This window comes from Dicentrarchus labrax, unplaced genomic scaffold (assembly GCF_905237075.1).
Source record: "Dicentrarchus labrax unplaced genomic scaffold, dlabrax2021, whole genome shotgun sequence".
NCBI classification, from domain to species: Eukaryota; Metazoa; Chordata; class Actinopteri; family Moronidae; genus Dicentrarchus; species Dicentrarchus labrax.
In genome coordinates, this window is record NW_026136714.1 from 6,852,132 (window position 1) to 6,873,867 (window position 21,736).

At 41.7% G+C, this 21,736-nt stretch overlaps 1 protein-coding gene and 1 long non-coding RNA gene across 2 annotated transcripts; one reads left to right on the plus strand and one right to left on the minus strand.

Annotated features, from left to right (window-relative positions):
* Positions 1 to 1,100: 1,100 nt before the first annotated feature.
* LOC127376679 (uncharacterized) lies at positions 1,101 to 4,426 on the minus strand. The gene is made up of 2 exons (XR_007887553.1): positions 3,253 to 4,426; positions 1,101 to 2,967 (listed from the first exon to the last, which is right to left on the minus strand). It is a non-coding gene; the product is annotated as an uncharacterized LOC127376679 (long non-coding RNA).
* Positions 4,427 to 10,826: 6,400 nt separating this feature from the next.
* Positions 10,827 to 19,192, plus strand: nr2f1a (nuclear receptor subfamily 2, group F, member 1a). The gene is made up of 3 exons (XM_051423775.1): positions 10,827 to 12,182; positions 13,598 to 14,125; positions 17,969 to 19,192. Exons 1-3 carry the CDS (start codon positions 11,750 to 11,752, stop codon positions 18,241 to 18,243), a joined length of 1,236 nt encoding a protein of 411 aa, XP_051279735.1. The 5' UTR covers positions 10,827 to 11,749; the 3' UTR covers positions 18,244 to 19,192.
* The last annotated feature ends 2,544 nt before the right edge of the window (positions 19,193 to 21,736 follow it).

Consider the following 21,736-nt stretch of genomic DNA (forward strand, 5'->3'; position numbering starts at 1 on the left):
GACGCTGGCATTCTGCCTAAAGAGAAATCAATGAAACAAATTAATCCTTCGCAGGCTGCGGTGACACAGTAATCCATCATTCAGGGGGCGCTTTTACACACTGAATCAGGGAGCGAGGCAGGGAGGTGGAGGGATTGGGGGTCGGGGGGGGGGCTGGGTTGGTGGGTGCGTGTTGGTTGAGGAGGGGTGGGGGAGAGTGGGTCTGAGGCTCTGGGGGACAGGGGCAGACATGCACGCTCCGGTAACACTGGGGTAACGGTGGGTGGTGGCAGGGAATCAAGTGGCTCTGAGCCCTTCCTTTACATCCTTGAGCTGCCTGTGGACATACAGAGCAGGAGGAGGAGGAAAGGGACGTAAACACAATCAGCCGAACTGCACCATGGACATGGCCATGATTTCACACATACGCCTACACATATTTTCCATGTTGCCTGTCGCTTGCTGCCTGCTTTAACCCCACCAAGTTGATGGCTGGTGGTGATGAGCGATAGGAGAGCTTTATTATTTATTTAAACTGAACATACAGGCAGCCAACTGGTCATTAATGCGTGGACATAACTTGGATGTGAATGAATGGAGGGAGAAAGAGAGAGGAATCAGGAAGATGCTAGAGCCCTGCAGTAATGTACATGTATACTGAAACCTCTTTTCTTACCATTCCAGCTGCACAACTTCGCACGTAGCATTTCATTGTTACAGTTCAATTGTAGAGCTATGTGCATTGTCTTAGTGTTGACATATTCTTGTACATTGTAGACCATCATAGCAACAGTGCTTGATCTAGGATTCCCCACCCACAGACATACACAGAACTCACTGCCCTCTAGGAAGGCAAAACACAACCCACCATTTTACTATTCAGAGAGCTGTATACATGCACCCCGATTCGCCACAGTGATGCGCCCATTGTGCGTCCAATTAGAGCTCAGATCTATCCCTGTGATTGAGTCATGTGATCAGCTGCCCTGTGAGGAAACAGTCCTGTCCAGGCCAAGATCCATGTGAAGCAGCTGTACCCTCCGATGAATCACATAACAGCCGACATCAAATGATATCACAATTCAGCTGGGAGTGAAGAGAAAAAAACACATACACACATATCGAGATTGATGTGTTTTTATTAAGGTCTTTGCTGTGTTGCATTGCCTTTTAGTAATATTACATCATTATGAAAGCAAGTTCAAGAGCATGATCCACTCAGTGTTACTGTATCAGCCAGCTTTGTTGGTCTCCAGGCTCCTTTTGTGGCACTGTGGCTGCTCTGCTGACGTTCATCAATAGTGACTATGTGTGTTTTTACAGCAGTGACTTGTAGCTAGAGCTCTGATGGAGGGTGGTGATGCTTAGGAAGCCGGGGTCATTCCATGAAAAAAAGGTAATACAGAAACACAAGCAGAACCATTATTTGCCGTGTCATTGTAATAGAGGGTGCCACTTACCTTAACCAGCTTCCCGAAGAGGAATACCAATACAACCCCCCCTTTTCTCCCTAAAGACACAGGTGGTAGTATTCTGTGGAACGGCATGTTTGAAAATCTGTGAAAATAGTGGGTGGAGGAGGGGGGGTGGGTGGGCTGAATGTGCTGTGAGGAGAGAGAAGGGAGGGATAGGCTGAGATTGGGCAGGGTGGTGCAGCAGAGAGGAAGGGTAAGAGTGGTCAGAGAGCAGAGAGAAGGCGAACAGGGAGGGAGGGAGGGTAGGGGAAGAAGTGAAAGGATGGAAAAATGTGGGGATATTGCAGCAGAGCGGATGGTGTGAGGGAGGCAGAGTGAGAAATGTTGCCGGAAATGCTAGAGCCAGCAGCGTGTGTAAAAAGCCACACTGCAACATTTCTCATCCTTGACATCACTGACAAGCTTTCCAAACACACAGTGTGCTTTCAAAGTGCAGGTTTGTAATATCCAAATCTTTAACACAGCTTCTCCTCTAAGATCATCCTCTTTTGTTTTCTTTCCTTCTGTGAACAAGGAAGATGTCAAAGATGGTCAATTTAGCGCTGACGTTGTAATTCTTGTTGTAATTTTAAGGGTGTGTGCTTTAAGATTCCCACAGCAAATACAATAAAGCATTTTTGTTTGTAATGAGAACTTTCTCTGACTTTCTCCAAGCCGTGGAAGAGACACACTGAGAGGAGGGAAGGGGTGAGGAATGACGGATATGAAGAGAGGGGAGGAGGACAGAAGATTGTTGTGGAATGTTTGCAGTTCTGGCCAGAACTCGACCATCTCATTTGTCAGGGCTTGACCCCGACTGTGGGGTCAAAGGTAGCATCTGAGGGAAATGGACTCAGCTATCACAGGCACTCACTCACACACACACACACACACACACACACACACACACACACACAGACAAGTAAACACACAAACATGTGTGAGAGTGTCTGTGAGAGTGTCTCACACATAATTCAAGCCCATGTGTAGTACATCTGTATATATCATCATTAATATCCATCCCAGTCTTATTTGTTTTATTAATACTGAGTGTTATGTTGACCTGTAGCTATGAAAAGCACAGCTGCCAGTTTCCCAAAAAGTATACTATGGTCTTTTTCCAAAACAAATCATTGAGGAAGAATTTGAGTTCCAGGATGCTTGGCTTAGCAGACAATCTTGGAATAGTACTTGTTAAACACACACTCCAACAATGTGCTTAATGAAAAAACAAAATTTGAACTGAGCAATAAAATTCCAGGAGGGCAGCCTCTTAAAATCTATTCTGAGAGACTATTCATTTACCGTTGTTGTTATATTTACCACATGTATGATTAAGTACAATAAGCTTGTTACTGCATGGCTGTCATGTCAAGTGATCCCAACACTCATACTAAGTAGTGGTATCACCGTCACTGTCCTATAATCAAACGGCACTCGCCATAAATTATATCCCATCCCAGTGTCATTCCTTGCCCCACACTGACGCTTCCTGCTGTGTTTCCGAACGCCTGCCCGCCATGTCGCTCTCTGCCTGCGAGGAGACACAACACAAACTCAGTTACAAAGGACAAGGTTAGCTCCACTGAATCACTCACACAAACTCTGCTTCGAGTTTCAAATTAAAGTGAGGATAAAGCAGGCAGTGACAATGTGGGTGGCCCACTTCAGTGACCGACATAGTGACTGGACACCTGTGAGTCACATGACATCAAGACAATGGCTGACAAGAGCCACACCTTGCACAATGAAAATGGTAGACTGAGTTAGGTTTTAGTTGTATTAAAGTATCTGCAAATGAAGATTAGCATACACTTACAATCTACGGTGGTTCTCTGGTCGCTTTCTTCTGCGGCCCCTGTTAGAAAACAAATTGTTCATTTTTGTTGTTTAAAATGCAGCCCATCCCTTTTTTTTCCTGCTCCAAAAAAGAGAGAGGTAGCACACTAACTGATATTCATGGCTTTAAGATGCATCTCAAATCTTACACCTTTGTCATTCTTTGGCTGGAGACATCAAACAGGTGCTATGAATAATTTATCTTAAGAGTTTCACATTGATAAGGTCACAATCTGCCAGGTCTGGACACTAAACACAGGCCACCTTCACTTCACTGTCTTTTTTACACACATGTGCCCACACATGCAAACACCAGACACACACCTTTCAAATGAAAATACACAAGTCTCAAGAGGGTTTTTGTCCATGTGTATGTGTGTGGGTGAGGCAGCGAGAGGGGTATCTTTTGGTTTAAATATTATTTTAATAGTGCTTTCAATTAGAAATGTATGATATATTAAAATTATATTTCACACTATTGCTGTGTTTGCTAATCTATTCTATTTTTAAGCATTATAATTAATATTTCAAATGTTTAGGAGGGTTGAAATAAAAGTTAAACTTTGATTGCAGCTTTACGTCCCCATATACATTCATTTAATGGCACAAAATATTTTCAAGGTTGCTAAACGTAAATAAATAAATATGTTTGTCACTAAACTGCCTCTGAGAGTTTGTGGGGACATTATTTTCTGTTTTCTCTGTACTGATGTAAACTAGACTGCACCAGTGTGCTTGCTGGTGGTTCAGCTACACTACATTTCTAATTAAGCCCCTGCTGTGTGTTGGTTTTGGAAAAAAATGGGGGGGGAATAATGCAGTGCTGATGTGATGCCACTCATTTAGTTACATGGCAAAAGTAAGGGGGCAAACTGACCCAGTGTCAGCAAGAAATTATAACCAACAGTATGAACAAAAGTTCTAAAAGAGAACTAATTTGTTTATATAAACTCCTGGGTCAGCTTTTCTCAGTTTCATATTGTGTTTGATGTGAATAAATATTTATGGCAGCATAAAAGGATGGGTAAACTCTTTTTAGATGGGTACACCATCCACTTCTGTGACAGTGACAGGACACTGTGAGCTATGTCACCTTTTTTTTGCTCCCCCGACCCCCCCTTTGAAAGCACACAGGGAATCACCCTTCCTCCACCCCCCCCTCTCTCTCTCCTCTGCCTCGCTCTCCTTGTTCGCTCCCCTAATAATCGCAATACTTCTTAAAAATTGTTTTGCAGTCTTCTGTGTCGGAGGGTAATCTCGCTCTTTTGTCGCTGAGCTATATTTCTACTGTGTGTTGTCGGATAATGTGAGGATGGGATGAAAGGTAATCTGCGTGCAGAATTCCTAAAGCTCCCTTATCCTTGTTGAATTTCTCAAGAATTCCACCTTTGCCCTCCGGTTTCCCCGAAATAAATTACTTAAAGGGTGAGATGCCTTCGCGCAGCCCCGTTTAGGTCCCGGTTTTTGTATTGCCTTCTTTAAACGCAGTCAAACAGGTATTAAGTCTTATTTTAATTCACTTTATTCCTTAAGGCTGCGTCGCTCCCTGGATGTTTCACAGGCACTTTGGGAATAAGAATAAATGATTTCCGAAACTTGCATAAAAATAGAACCCACAATATTAAAATTGTGTTGTGTTGATCATTTATGATTACAGTGCTGCAATAAGTTGACACAGTAATATAAACAGGTTTTTAAACATAACCACCGGCACTGACATTCAAAACACATCTGATGAGACATTTTCGCCTGTCAGTTAATTTTCTGTTATGCTTAGTTTACTCTGTGTGTTTCGGCTTAGCTGCTGATTGATGTACGCTATGGCTTCCTTTCACAGTGGATCCCTAAGAAGTACACATGCTGCTGAAAATCTGTTTCCCTTCATCTTGCTTCTGGTACTTAAAGTTTGGTTTTTTTGGTGTACTACAAAATTACAGTGTTTGCACTGTGGAACCACGAGGGTTTGGGTGCTAATGGATTTATAATCTACGTCTCTGGGACCATCCAAAGTAATTAGCACATAGGCTCTAAAGAAATGATGGTTAGTGAGCAATAAAGCCATTGCCCATAGCTTAAACTGACAGTCCCTCTAACTTAACTCCAACCTCAAGCCTAATTGGGAAAGTCACTGCAGTTATTGTCCTCAATTATAGTCTGGTATGCAAAAAAACCCTGGAAAGAGACTTTCATTCATCACGTCTAAAAGTGAAGGATCTCAAATCTCTGGAGACGCGAGGCCATATTCAAAATAATGAGGAAATAAACAATCATATCTAGGATGATTCACACTGGTAATGCAATTTTACAGTTACGCTAAATGACTTTTAAGGCGAAAGGATACATTTAAAAATCGTACACAGTATTATAATGAAGGAACATAGTAATTAAGAGTTATAATACACACAGTTATATCTACCCTGAGTACACACACTGCTGTTTGCATATGTGGGTTTTAAAGTGATATGTAAACTTTCCCTGCTTTGAGACGTTTTTAGTGTCCAGTAATAATTAATGTATTTTGTGAACCCTTGTTGGTTGTTAAATGCTTCGGTCTTAAATGGCTGTAGCCTATAGGCTCAACGATATTTCCACTATTTCTCACGAATGGCCTTTCCATTAAGAGCGATTAGATTATGTCTATTGAAAGTTGCTGATCCATAGAAAAAAAGCCAGCGGATAAAAGGCGATTTCAAGTGACCTTCTCGTCCCTTTCACACCAATCTGAGCCCCCAGAATAATTTGGGGATCAGATTTGGACAAAAAGAAGCAACCCCCCACCCCACCACCACCACCCCACACACACACACACACACACACACCCCTCACCCCCTCCTCCCCTTTCAACACACAACCACTCAATGCAACAAAACCCCCAGTTCAAACAGAGAATAAGTTAGATTTTTAAAATTTTGATTTTTTTTTAATTAGGACTTGCAGAAATATGAGTGTTAGTGTTTGTTTTGCGCACTGCGCACGGTGAAGATCTGCCTTTTTTTTCTCCTTTTTTCCAAGTGCCATTTTTATAGGCTATAGAGGTGTTGAGGAAAGTTACACTAACTTCACTGTAGCAACTAGGTTCTCTTATAAAACCAAAGTCAAAATCACTGTTGTTTCAAACAGGTCGAAATGTCACTTTATATTTGACGTGTTCATCTTAATTAAAAAAAAAATTATAATTCGCCCTAGTTACCTAAACTAAAACAACATAAATCAGTATGACACTGCAGGGTTACTGCTTATATATGGAAAGCAAATAATCCGGAAGCCCATTTATAAAAACAAATTGTCCTGAAAACGTATCGTTGAGATATAGACAGGGGACTAAAGATATGTGTTGTCTTTATGCTGTGACATTTATGCTGTTTACATCTGCATCTTACTTTGGCTTTAATGCCAAACGTGAAACACATTGTCCTAATGTTAGCAAACCCCTATGTTAGGAAAATGTATAAAACAATATAAAATAATTTACAAGTTAGCATCCACACCAAATAACAGGTGAAACCGTGTAATGCCATTGCCAGGAGCGCATAAGTGTTTATTTACTTATTAAATCTGGAATCACTTCATTTTTCATGAAAATAATTTAATTAGTGACAAACCTCTCCATACTTCACAGAAGCTCAGCCCAACAAGTGTAAAGTTATTTTGAGGGTTTGGTGCTGCACCTTATTGCCACGCATGCTCGATTTGACTATTAATCAGTGTCTGTTATTCAAACAAACAGCCAGGACCCAACATGGAGACGTGTAACGATGCTCACGGTTCCACGCAGAAAACGTGTTCGTCACTTTATTTGTTGTGGCTGTTTTGAATTATTTTTTAATTTTGCAGTCAGGCGTTGAAGTGTCAGGGATCAGCCTCAGCTGAATGTGGCCCCCGGCGTCCAGAAACATAACGCAGTGTGTACACAGGAGGCGTTTTGAGCAAAGGCCCCCTGGAAAAGCGAATCAGCCTCTAAGCCCATACAATGTCTTTTTGGCTATATTCTAGGGTTATAACCCTACTGTGATTACACACAATCAATAATAAACAGCCCCTCAAACATTTGTAAATCTCTATATCCGTTTGCATCGTTTTAATTGCTCCAAAATGCGATCTTGTAGTCATCTGTTATTTTATTGGGGGGCCTTGCACTTATGACCTCAGTGTTTCCCCAATTGATTGTGCTGCCTGTTGGTTTCAGCTGTATTAAGGCTGCATTTCGTGCGCCTACAACGTCCTACTGTATCTGTGTAAAAAGAGCATAAGTTATTGATCAACACAGATTTGGCAAAACTGTTGCTTTTTATCCCTATAAATGTTTAACTAATGAGGTCGTTTGACAAAACTACCATACATGGGGAAATTTAAACAGTCATAGATAATTTATTCGTGGAATAGGCTATTCAATTTTAGTTAAAATAGAAATAGTCAGATTGAATTAAAATATTCCACCATATTCCCTAATTATGAAAGCAGTAGTTTATAGTATATGTAAGACGGCTGCTAATGCGCAAATGCATCCATTACCTGAAAGGCATGCTTAATAATATTGTGATTATGTAATTCTTTACATGTTTTCAGTGATTTAGCAGATTATGAAGACATGCATATTTTACTGTTCAAATAAGAAAAGGTAGAATACTTAAAGAATAGGAAATGAATAACTTGGGTCATATAAAATGATTAATTAGCATGAACTGTGTGCACCCGTTGGAGGATTAAGTTAAATGTTATTATGTAAGGTTATTTTTAAAAGCTGATTGACGTGCAGTTTGTCCTGGAATAAGTTAACCTGGCCTACATTGCTCCATTATTTATTTTATATCAGTTTTCATTACGGTCCCTTTACATCAATAATGCTGCTTTGATAAATCACGCTGTATGTCATCTTACATTTCCCCATTGCAGCCTTTTCTAACACACAATGTGCTCTTACCGGTGCATGGGATTTTGCGCCAATCTATAATATTTGCATCTGGCAGTGTAGTGTAGTGGCTAAACTGGCACTTGGAAAACAGTGTAAAAGATGTGCAACGGCTGGTCTTCTTGATCAGCCTTTCAATCCGGTGACACTATCGCTGAGACAAACAGCCTGCTATCGATCTTTTCATTATGTGTTCAAACAACAAATAGCCTTGCAGGTGAGGTGCACGGGACGCGTAAAAAAAACCCCAGCTCCCATGTCCAGCGGTACTGCAACCAGCCTGTAATAACATTACTACTATCTGATGTACAAATCGGTGAGGACAGCTGGGAAGCGGAGAAACGAGACTCGATGGTCGGTGATAATGTGCAGAAAAGAAGCGACTGTTCACTAGTTAAAAAGTTGTGACTCTGACACTGCCCGGGTCGGCTACAGGGTTTGAAGTTAACGGTCATGTGGCGTGGCACAGAGAATTTACCCTTGTATTTAGAGCCATGCGTGTGTAGCGCAGGAGAAGTGAGAAATAAATATTCTACTTGCCTTATGGGTGGCTGGTTTTATCCAGGTGGAAAGCTGCTCCTCTACTGGTAACCGCCGTCGCTGGTGCTTCTTCTTTTAATGTCCTGCTGTCCACTTTCTCCTTTTTCTCTCGCCGTTTCCCAGCTTTCTATTAGAGCCCCTACCCTGCTCCCATTCGCTGTCCCTCTCACTCTACTCTCCTCTTCTCCTGCGGAGCCCCTTTCCAATCTGTGGAGTTAAATCTTAATGATACACTTACAGAAAAAATTCTTTGTCCGATTTAATCTTATTGGTTTCACCTTTTCAAAGAGCTGGAGATATGGCCGGGGAGTTTCAGTGGAGTGTCCGAGACAGGGACGGGAGAGAGAGCTCTCTTGTTGAATACTTAAAAACAACCCATCCCTCCTATGCGTTTCTAAAGGGGGCACTTGCATATTTACGCTCCATTATATCTGCTAATATCTCTGTGAGCATAAAGATCTGTATAAAACCACTTTGTTTATTTTGATTAAATAATAATGTGATGTATTATTAATGGTTATTCTTTTCCAACATGGTGTATTACCATGTTTTTGGAGATGATTTACGCCCATCATTTTGACTTTATGTTCCATCCAAATCACATGCAATCAAAATGCTAGTGTACTTTTTGGACTGTTTTTCTTTTATTCTAATATAACCTGTATTTATGTGTGTTGTTTAAAAGTTTTTCTCTCCGTTATACAACCTTAACCTCAAAAGATTGCGCTTCAGGAAGTCAAAAAAGACGAGAAAAAAACATACACACAATTGGAGGTTATTTTATTTCTAAATCAACTTTTTAAGTTTTAAAAATTCATGTTTGATGACTAGTGCATGCATTAATATGAGGTTGTAATTGTACAATGTACGCTAGATGGCAGCGCGATCCAGACATTTTTGAGTTGGAGAGGAGGTAAGCCTGCAGAAACCCTGATACAAAAAAGCCGGAATCCCCATGCAAATTCCCAGTAACTTCACATGATTTTGAATTACTGTCATTATTAAGACATAATGTGACACCAGCTCAGTGATTGTGGAGACTATAGGACCTCGGTAATTATTGAATATTGCTTATTGCTCCGTCTAATTTTAGAGATTTTCGGCCGCTGGCACGGCATCCCGTTTGTATAACACACTGTCTTTTATGCATCATTCTTGCCATTGACATTTTCCTACCTTTATAAGCACGTTTTAACTAAATTGTAAGTTTTAATCAGGGAGACTGTGCCGATTACAGACGGGGATGTACCGCAATGCGCATGCCAAAGACAAAACAACGTGTGAAAATATAAATCCGCTTCAAACCAATAATGACATCCGTTAATTTTATGATAAAGATACCAGTCCAAGACAAACCATTTTGAAACTTTGGGGAATTTCTGAGCCAGAGTCCCCCTTTCGCCGCTGCGCACAGTTTTTGGTTTATTTGTCGTGCGTAAAAGCTTTGTCCCCCCTTGCCTTTACCCCGCTTTTTCTGCTATTCTATTCAGGGTTTCTTCCTCTTTTTGGTGACAATAGACGGCCCATACTAATCAGGTTTCAAAGTAAATAGCAGCGCGGGGCGAGCTCAATGTAAATTGTGCCTGTCAGAGCCCCCCAGCCCCTTCAGCCGTAGATGGCAACACTGCAAAAAATATCCATCCTCAGACATCATTCAGTTCAGTGCTGGAGTCTGGAAATCTTAGATTTACCAAAACAGGAGACTAAATCTTATATCGGGGCAAGATGTTTCCACTTGTTTCCAGTGCCAATCGACCCATCACTTTAAAATGTATTACATCGATTGCTGTTTTCTGAGAGAATCCCCCTGAATACTCTGCCTCATTTCAAGCTATTCACACCTACAAATTCTACAAACGACTCGGAGTGCGATTGGAAACAAGTGGAATTTCGTAAACTGCACTTGCACGTTTTTCTGCTGTGTTTTGAGGAAAAAATTACATTTTAAGATTTGAACACGAGACCCAAATGACTTATCGGGATGGACATTTTTTGCAGTGAATGAACGGAGGGGGACTCTAACCAATAGAGAGAAAGAGAGGGCTTGGCTATAACCTTAGCCTCCCATTTTCTCTCTCTCCCTATCTCCCCCCCCTCTCCTCCTCTCCTCCTCCTCTATGCAGGGCTCTGGCCAGTCAGTCGCCTTTGATTATCAGTCTCCAGCAGCCCCTCTCTTGGCTCCTTGACATGAGCACCATATAAGGCGCAGCGATCTCCATAGAAACGTGTCAGTTTCAATAGTAGTGTCAAAGTTCACTATATACAGACATTCGCGCAGATCCCCCGTTTCGGAAACATTGCTCTGCTGGTCCTCTCGTTTAAGCGCATTCATTTTTGGGTCTCTCCTTCTTCTTGCATATTCTATTAGTTGTTGGTGTTGGTCTTCTTTTTTATCTTTTCTCTTCGTATCTCCATTCCTCCTGCTGGAGAGAGGTGAAACTATACATGGGCACTTCATTCGGCGACGCGGTTTTCTTTCGCTGCTGGGCGAGAGGATGAGGTTTATTTAAGAATATAGATGTAAAAATCCAGCTCTTCAGTTTTTCCTCCCCTCCTATACGGCGAAGACGGGAGTGTAAAGGAGCAAGGGGAAGAAAAGAGAAAGGAATTTATCTCCGCAGCACTTTGGATCGCGTGTCTTTCCAGCAAAAGGTTTTTTTTTTTACTCGTTCCTGCGTCCATGTGAATCGCTCCTGCCTTTCCTTTGTGGCTATTTTATATCAAACTGCAATTTGTTACGACTGGACTCGGGTTTTCCTACAAGATTAGGGATTCCTGAATGGCTGACTGCAATTTACCTTGGAACTGGCCTCCCGATACTTGCATATCCTGATCGGGTGCCTATTCAATCGCCCTCCTGTATTTTGAATGTATTGATCGCGTTGTACTCCCCTTTTTACCCCATATGAGATTGCGTGCTCCGATTTGACTTTGCACTGCCCCGTCTTTTGAGATCTCATTTTTGCTCCTCTTCGCTTCATAAACACCGGCGATCATTTCGCTCTATAGCACTTTCCGGGGCCGAGATATGGCAATGGTAGTTAGCGTCTGGCGAGATCCGCAGGAAGACGTGGCCGGAGGACCTCCGAGCGGCCCCAACCCAGCAGCGCAGCCGGCGAGGGAGCAGCAGCAGGCGGCGTCAGCGGCGCCGCACACTCCGCAGACCCCCAGCCAGCCGGGACCCCCGTCCACACCGGGGACCGCCGGGGACAAGGGGAGTCAAAATTCTGGACAGAGTCAGCAGCATATTGAATGTGTGGTTTGCGGAGACAAATCGAGCGGCAAACACTATGGCCAGTTCACCTGCGAGGGATGCAAAAGTTTCTTCAAGAGGAGTGTACGGAGGAACTTAACATACTCATGTCGTGCCAATAGGAACTGTCCCATTGACCAGCACCACCGAAATCAGTGCCAATACTGCCGGCTGAAGAAATGTTTAAAAGTGGGAATGCGGCGGGAAGGTGAATATATATTTTAAAGCTAACTCATTATTACTCATCCTAGTAGCAGGCGAACAGGGCTGCCATGTTGCATTAAGGTCACAGTCTATATGGCTGGGCATACTGCAGTCTCCATCCATGTTTTTCAGGGATGTTTGCATGAATGATTAGTCTTTCTGCCTATGAAGAGAGGGCTAAAAGGCCAGTGCAGCCACAGCAACTATGCTTGTGAATGCAGGTCGCCCGAACAAAGCGGCTCGTCTAGCTGACCCTTTCATTTTGTTTTTCTTGCAGTCTAAATTGTACTATTATCAAGCAAAAGCATTAGGTCCAACAAGCCCATTTTACGTATAGGTTTTAGAGCAGAAGAAGGGCTGTGTGTTATGTGTGTGTGTGTGTGTGTGTGTGCCTATATGTCTGTCTCTGTGTGTGTACGTGTGTGTGTGTGTGTGTGTGTGTGTGTGTGTGTGTGTGTGTGTGTGTGTGTGTACAGAGTGCACGGCTAATAGTCCTTTCCGTAAGTATGTGCAACTTACTAATTTATAATTGTACAGTGGGATTTCTAAGATGTGTGTGTGAATGTAAAATGAACACACTACAAACCCACGTCTCTCTCTTGCTCCTTATGCTGACTAGACAGCTCAGACACACTGAATAATGCCGCTGAAGTTGTTCGTGGCTCATTGTTTTGCCTGGTGCATTACAGGCCGTGTAACTTTCCTCTCTATGTCAAGTGTTTTATTCCAATTCATGCAAACATCCCTCATTTTAAATCGACTATTTGTCGTGCAAACTGCAAGCCCACGTATAATCTGCACCGAGTTACGTTAATATTTTATTTTTAATATTAAACAATGGCTGAATTCCTTTTATTCCCAGCTGACCTTTTGATGTGGGTAAAATGTGTAAATGTGACTGTATTTAACAGTAATTATCAATCATATTTGTAATATGTTTGAGCGCAAATAATAATTATTAATATAATTAAAAACCCACATAAATATAACGGTAAAGTAATATAAGTAGGCTACTACATGTAATGTGCAATTACGCCCTGAAATAATAGAATATAATAGTTAATCTGTTGAATTTACTTTTGGATAAAGGAAAATGTGTTTTTGCTGTATAAAAGTGATTCATGTAGTGTGTATCTCTAAATACAAATGTAAACAGTGTGAAGGTTGAGGGACACAGCACATCTGTTTAGATGAGATGTTTATGTTGTCGATAGAATAATCTCTGGAATATTATAGTCTTACAAACAGCATACACTAGTCAATATGTTTTGAAGAGCGTGCTGAATTTAGATATCACTGCATGCCGTTTTACTGAGAAGAAACACACTAGCTGCAGCTTGCTTGAAGGGTTGTATACTCGTGAACAATGTTTATCAGTCCTGGATGCACATTTCCTCTTTTTCTCTCTCTTTTTGTCAGCGGTTCAGCGAGGACGAATGCCTCCAACCCAGCCCAACCCAGGCCAGTACGCGCTGACGAACGGGGACCCTCTGAATGGCCACTGCTATCTGTCCGGATACATCTCGTTATTGCTGCGGGCCGAGCCTTATCCGACGTCCCGGTACGGGAGCCAGTGCATGCAGCCCAACAATATCATGGGCATCGAGAACATCTGCGAGCTGGCGGCTCGTTTGCTCTTCAGCGCCGTGGAGTGGGCGAGAAACATCCCTTTCTTTCCCGACCTGCAGATCACCGACCAGGTGTCCCTTCTCAGGCTGACGTGGAGCGAGTTGTTTGTGCTTAACGCAGCCCAGTGCTCCATGCCTCTGCATGTGGCCCCTCTGCTCGCCGCGGCGGGCCTCCACGCCTCCCCGATGTCCGCGGACCGAGTCGTGGCTTTCATGGATCACATCCGGATCTTCCAGGAGCAAGTGGAGAAGCTTAAGACCCTGCACGTAGACTCGGCAGAGTACAGCTGCCTCAAGGCCATCGTGCTTTTTACATCAGGTGGGTGTCCGACATGTCACATAGGAACATGTCTATAATCAAATGAGGCCTAGTTGCAGTAACGTTAGTGTGAGCGAGGCTCGCAGGGCGAAACAGTGTGGCACCGAGAATATGGCTGTCAAGTATAGGCTGGTCACAAATCTTTAGTTTACGAGATGTTTGTGTTGCCGATGGAATAGCTATTTTGTCAACAGCTTGCTACATATCTACTTACATGCATTCCCATGTCAGTTGTAGCCGCAGCATAAGACGTGTAAACAAATCCAGATTGAGTGAGCGCATCAAGTTTTTTAGTGTAACACTCAGTCCAATGCTTTTTAAATCGGAGATAGTTGACAATCTCATATATGTAAATATTTTATAATTGTTGAGTTTCAACTTTTTTTGAACACGTTTGAGCCGAGACCGAGATTGTGGGTTCGCGTCCATAAATTTTGGAACAGGTGTCAAATAATTGAGCGTAAAGATGAAATAGTCTATCACTGGGTGATATATGACAGCTGATGCATTTATGAGAGTTGGTGCATGCTTTTATCCCTGTTTTGCGTGCACAAACACATGTCTTGGGGGGGCAGGAAATAATCCTTAGCAGACTGAGATCAAAAAAGCTGATGGATGTTGACTCATATGTCAGTGCATCGCTCCTGTAGGACACAGAGCAGAACTGCTGTATTGTTTGTAGATTAATCTTAGCTGACCTATTAATTTTCTTAGTTATTGGCGATAGTTTCTCTTGCCGCGCACGCTTTGAAAAGTCATCAGCAGCAATTTTCAAAAGTAACCTACATTGTTGATAGCTTAATTGATGGCTGACTGGGGCAAGGTCCTAGAGGTCCTCATTTACTCTCGGTGCGTAATTTAGATGCTATTTTGGAGTTGCTTGTGTACGTTTGGTGTCATTAGGCCTGTTATGTCAAGAAGTCTGGTGATGATGGGAAGGAAAAGGAATGTGTAAACTCACTCACAGGCCCCAAACTAGTTCTGAACTTAACTCAAAGTTTTGACCTCATTGTCTCATATTTGCCCCATTACAAAATTCTCTAACTGCGTTGTACATATCCTATAATTAGACACGTTAGTGATAAAATATTAAGTTTTATTGTGGTTTTCAGATTTTGATTTATATTGAAATAATTCCCACTTTCAATATCCCTAGAAAGCGTCATAATTCCATTTTATATGTGGTTACACCTCTCTTCTAGCATATTTTAATAATTATTCCTTATTATTCACTTAACGTCACAAGGATGTGCATACATTACCTTTACTGTTTTTATATTATATTATATAATTTTAAATTATATTATATACAATTGTCGATAAATTCACCCATAGACTATTAAAATGCCATACAGTGTGTACAAAGTAATAATACTCTGTATATAATCAGGATCTTAATTATATAAATTAAAGTTTGAGTGCTCACTAAACTTGTAAATAGGAACTCAGAGATTGTATTCCAAACTACTAAACCACCGTTTTCCATTTAGGTGAATACGACATTACCACATTCAGTTAGAGTACTTTCTATTTTTTTATATTTTTAGTTTCAGGGGCCATAATAACTACTTTTCAGTTTTGGGGTTTGGCAACTAGGTTAATTTCACACGCCAAATTTTGAAGGCATACTGAGAAGTAAATATATGTTTTAACACAAATAAATACGTATTTTGCCTCAGTTTCCGTACTTCAGTAAAGTGACATCCTGTTAGACTCACTTTACCGTGTGCACTGGCATATCTGACCATATTTTCCTATTGCACGACGTTTCACTAATTCACCCCAGATTACCCAGAGAAACTTCATACACACATTAACATCCAGCATGTTTTCTAACAGATCATTTAGTTAGGTTGATAGGCTACAACTGGTGTTGGCTATAACAAGTCATGTGGCACCTTGCCAAGACCAGCGTGGATTGTTTGCCTTTAATAACACCAGACTTGTCAGTATTTGATGCATAAATAATGGTGGCCAGGCTAAACTATTTCACCACAGTTCAGGATCATTGTCTTACATTAACTCCTTATCCACATGTGCACACTGCACTGTGTGCCTTTGCTAACCTACCACAGAAATAGTCGTTTGCGAATCTGGAAGCTATCTGCTCCCATGTCTCAGTCTATTGAGGTAGTGGGGTGCAGGGTTGCAGGCAGGCCTGAAGGAGAACTATGGGATGTCTTTGACCAGCTTTCTCTTGACGCATACATTCAACTGCAGCCTATTCAGTGCTTTGAACTCCCTATATCGCTGCATTGCAACGTATTTATATTTTACAAAAATAATCCAAATGTAATTCATTTCAGCCTTATTGATTGCTGTGGGTTTTAAAAGGGACACTCAGCGTTAATCCAAAGGGATTTGCATACACGGGGCTCTGACCGGCCGGAGTAAGGTCACAGTAAATCACCCCGAGATCTCAGCGTTGCCCCCGGGTTCATAAGGTTATTGTGTCTGGCCATAGTGAGTTATAGCACTGAGAAATCACGAATAGGCTTAAAAGCCTCTGTCCGACGTTTAATGTATTAGTGCTTGAAAACTAAAGCTGTCGTCCTTGTGTAGTTTCTACAAAAGCACAGCTCAATACAGAATCTTTTAAGGACAGCCTAGACTCCATGTGGGACCATATATGCCAGCGGTTATGCTGCTTGCGTTTACAGCCGTTTATAAGCAGTAGAACACGCATGCCTGGGCTGTGTGGAAAACAGCTCTCTTTATAACAAGCTAAAACATCGTATACGATAGTAACAAGCCTTATATGCTTTTGTCTATACTGAAGCGTGGCTGCATAACCACCAGCAAGCACCAACACACGCCTCGCCTGCGTTGTTCCATAGACTCATTTTCTGACATTGTATGTCTCTTCTGCGTGACTATTGACTTCACCTCCTCTAATAAATTTGATTGCTTCCAGCGGCCTGTCCTATAGGCTCCATCGAAAACAGGCCAAGAGTGGTCTATGGAGAGAAGAGCGGCGAAATGACTTAACAGCTTACTGCAGAGTAATTAGGTCACATTACATCCAGTGTAATTTCAGATTCATCAGTGCCGTTTATGTTTCCTTATACTTGAATCCCCAGAGTCCAGACATCAAGAGCAGCGACCTTTAGGCCTATAGCCTACCTCTCGCCTTTGCTCCACTGCCCCATTAGTTCGTCCTCCACACACACACACACACACACACACACGTTGTTACACTGTTTTCATGACATTTAGCTCTATATTCTTGTTGATTGTTGTAAGAGCAGACAGAGATATCCTCCACTGAGTTGTGCATCCCCTACTCCAGCAGCAAGCCCCCTTGTTTATTCAGTATGACAGTCCCACTCGCTCAGTGTGATGTAGCATGTTTGGGCAGTGTGTTTGTTCATTCCACTTTGTCAATAACGCGTAAAGGCTGATGTTGAATGATAACCAGAGCGCTTTTGCAGGACATAAATTGGGTATGGCAAGGTGTGCACTTGCCAAAGCCCACGTAAGGCTCAAATTGGCCATGTGTGGGGGTTTTTTTGTTGATATTTTGTACGGGAAATATTAAGCGAATTTGTGAGCAATCTAATTTGAGTTCTATAATTTCAAATAATTATAATGAAAATGTAATATTGTAAAGTGTATGTGCTTCTCTGCGAACTTGGTGACCTGAGAGTCTGGTGTGTTTTAATGATATAATATTTTAATAATATATTTTTAACCAGCAGTTATTGTTTCGCTTGTTCCTCGAAATGTTGAAGTTTAACAGCAAAATATTCTCAGGATCAAGAACTTTTCCACACCATGTTGTACCTTGGGGTTTTAGAGTCATGACTACCCTAACCACAGTGTTTTTTGGTGTGTGTTTCTCAGACGCTTGCGGCCTGTCGGATGCTGCTCACATCGAGAGTCTACAGGAGAAATCCCAGTGCGCCCTGGAGGAGTACGTGAGGAGCCAGTACCCAAACCAGCCCAGCCGCTTTGGGAAGCTCCTGCTGCGGCTGCCCTCTCTGCGCACCGTCTCATCGTCGGTAATCGAGCAGCTGTTCTTCGTCCGCTTGGTAGGTAAAACTCCTATTGAAACCCTCATCAGGGATATGCTATTATCCGGGAGCAGCTTCAACTGGCCTTACATGTCCATCCAATGATCCTTATATGAAAGAGGAAAAAAGAGAGGAAAAAAAGGACCAAAATTCAGCACCCCTCACCCCATCCTCCTTCAAGAAGACTATATATAGGACCTTTTCTGAGAAACTTGGGAGACATTACTTTTTTTCTGTCTTCTGGGACTGATATGGAATACATTATGTACAGAAAAATATTGGAACTGGACTTTACACCTGTGTAAATCCACCCTCATCTTCAAGAACAATACTCTTCATTTTGTAAAATACTAGTCTTTATTTTCCTTTTTTTTGTAAAAAATACAAATAAAATGAAAAACATCATATGCGCAGTAAGAAAAAAAGAATCAAGACTTAGCGGGAAAATAATGTTTCCAAGCAATTATAAGAATTGTCCTGTGTCTATGTACCTCTCTGTTTTGTATTTTTTCTGGTTCTAAACCAGGGTTTCTGTGATTCTATACTAATAATTTTTTGATATAACCTTTTGCTTCTTATAATGAGTGCGATATATGTTGTCGAAGCTATGTTCTCCAAGAATTAAAATTGAAGTGAGAATTTAAAAACAGAAAAATAAAGAAATTTAGACAAATAAGAAACAGTCTAATCGCTATGACAATATCACCACTGATGGTTGAACATTTTTCCCAATTGATATGATGGACCTGCAACAGCAGCAAACTGACCTCCAGGACATTTTTACTGAGAGGACGTCTGGGGCTCCTTTCCCCGGGCCATGAGTGCGTGTGGAGTCGATCATCAGTCAAAGAGGAGAGACATGAAAATCAAAAGCACTTTTAATATATCATTTCAAATACATTTTGTTTGTTTCGTCTTGAAAATTTTCATTGTTTCTTGAATTTTATTGGTTGTTGCCTTCAATTTGCTTACTCCATGATGCAGCTTTTTGCAGAAGGGTCGGTTGATGAAGTTGTGTGATGGTGACTGTACTATTAAAAAAAGAAATAGGCAACGATGTCTCATTCTCAAGCATTTTCCTGGAAGCAAATGTCAAGATGATCGGGCTTATTTTAAATCATCTGAGGGAATATGTTGTCTGTGTGTGCTCATGGTATCTATAAGAAAAGCGCAAGTGCAGCCTACAGTTTCTGAGTCACTATCCTGCATTGCCTTCTACTGAAACATATAATTGTGAATACACTGTTTGCCTCTATTACACCTACCAGTGAAAACGAGGTGATACACGGGATTAAGTGTGGTAATTACACTATGGGTGCATACCTTACATTTTAACAGACCCACTGACATAACTGGCAATGCGAACACAAAGGAGGGGAGGCTATACGTGAGGAACTACAGCAGTGAGCTCTCTGCCAGCCTGTGAGCGCATTAATGTTTAATATTTTTCCCAGACAGCAAGGAAAGCCTGCGCACCACACAGAGCCACCTCCATCCTACCTCCTGTGGCTTAATCAAGGTGATTCTTCACAAACCAAACAATATTCCCCTCTCCCCCGTTCTTAAAAACTCTGCCTTGATAGTGCATGCCTCAATATTGATGTGGGCGTCATTTGGCAAAAGGGTTAGGCCCGCTGCAAAGCTGCTGTGATATGCGTGATCAATCTGGAAAATGTATTTTACAGCATGTAAGCCAGTCGATAGGAACACCGAGTGTGATGCATTGTGTGGGAATAGAGAGGACGAAGGAGAGAGAGGGAGAGAGAGAGAGAGAGAGAGAGAGAGAGAGGGGTTGAGAGACTATGGAGGCAGTGCAGAGACAAATGAGAGGAGAAACGTGTGAGAAGGAAGGCAAGTGCATGTCTGTGTATGTGTGTGTATGTCTCTGTGTGTGTATGTCTCTCTCTGTATGTGTGTGTGTGTGTGTGTGTGTGTGTGTGTGTGTGTTTGTGTGTGTGTGTGTGGAAGGAGACAGAAAGAGATGTGGCCTTGGTTTGCCTGATACATTCAGAATGTAATGAGTACATCGATAAGTCCTCAACGTGTTAGATGGGTTACATAGAGTTTCTGTCCTTGCATTGGTCTGCCTCTCTGTGTGTTATACTCCACAAATGACACAGGAAGCCCAGTTATGGACCTAGATCTACACTCACTGTCATTACTGCGTTACACTCACACCTAGAGTGATAAAATGTGATAAATTGGAAGGCGTTATGAAGAAGAAAATGGGGTTTCGGTGTGACAATTATTACATTTGCCTGTTAGTCCCCCCCCCCAGCCATCCCCTCCTCTTCATCATCAGACGTGTTGCTTGTGTGCCATATTGCCCACATCTTCATCTGCTGACTGGCAGTGATGAGGGAGGAGGACAGAAGCTGAACTGCATGTAGCACGTTGCAATGTCTGAATTTGATATCGCCATATTTGTTATCTGTCTTATAGGACTGGGGGAGGGGTATTTGTTGCCAGTGGTTTATTTGTTTGCATTGCCTGTCTCGTTCAAAGGCTACAATGTTAAGGTATTAATTAGTTCGCGCTCGTGCTGGAATGATGCTGTAGGTTATGCTTTAGGTTGTCCTCAAATGCTCTCTCACAGGGATTCAGTTTTCATTCTCATGATTAATGTCTGTTCAGGCATATTGTACCTATTAGCTCCAAATCGACCTGTCTATAGCACCGGGTCAGTTGTCAGACGCCTTGTTGTTCCCTAAGCAACTGTACAAACATAAATGTGATATTTCTTCGGGTTGGTTCGTTGTTTCCTTATTGTGGATGTGATTCTCTCGGAGCTTCAGGTGAAAGTTGCAGAATAATGAGCTGATGGGGCCTTTCCTTTCTGCTTCAAACTAGAGGCATAAAATACAGAATTTAACCCAAAAATGAACAATGGACACACACAACCAACAACCTCTAGGACGCAGGCTAAAAAACACACATTATTACTATAACAGTGAAATTATTCACCGTGTTTGTCTTTAACTGTTTTTCTTTTTTTAAATAATCGAGATGATCGTTTCCTGGACGTCGAGGAAGGCTGCATATGAGAATAAATGTTTGTTTTTCAAAGAGAATAAATAGCTATGGCTTCACCATGGCCATCACAACAGTCCAGGTCGTTTATGTTTTATGTAGCTCCGGACTAAATTGTTTGCTGGGTTATTAAACGCAGCTTTCAGCTGGTTGTCTCCACATAATGTATTCTAAATCCCTCTAGAGTAACTATCTTTTATCCTCTTGCTGAGAGCATTCGCTTATACAATTGTTACACTACAGGCTATATAAAGCAATGGTTCTAAAACAGATGAAACGGTGGCATGTGTTCCTAATTAACGTTTCTGTATAAGCAATACAAGCAAAACACATGAGGACTCTAGGAAAAGTGATATTTTCTATTTAGGCTGTGGATCATTTTTTGACTCTCCCGCTTTGACAGAAGCTCAAATTAGTATATTATGCAACACTTAAATATTGAAATAATACGCTTCAAATATGAGCTATATTTTCATTATTTTTTAACCAGACATTTATCATCAAATTTCTTATCATCTGCTATGGTGACAACATTATTAGCACTTATATTCAATTAAATAAAAGGAAA

Coding starts and splice junctions, on each gene's coding strand:
- nr2f1a (XM_051423775.1), top strand. CDS start 11,750: ATGGCAATGGTAGTTAGCGTCTGGCGAGATCCGCAGGAAGACGTGGCC. Junction 12,183..13,597: donor AGTGGGAATGCGGCGGGAAG/GTGAATATATAT, acceptor TCTTTTTGTCAG/CGGTTCAGCGAGGACGAATG. Junction 14,126..17,968: donor CATCGTGCTTTTTACATCAG/GTGGGTGTCCGA, acceptor TGTGTTTCTCAG/ACGCTTGCGGCCTGTCGGAT.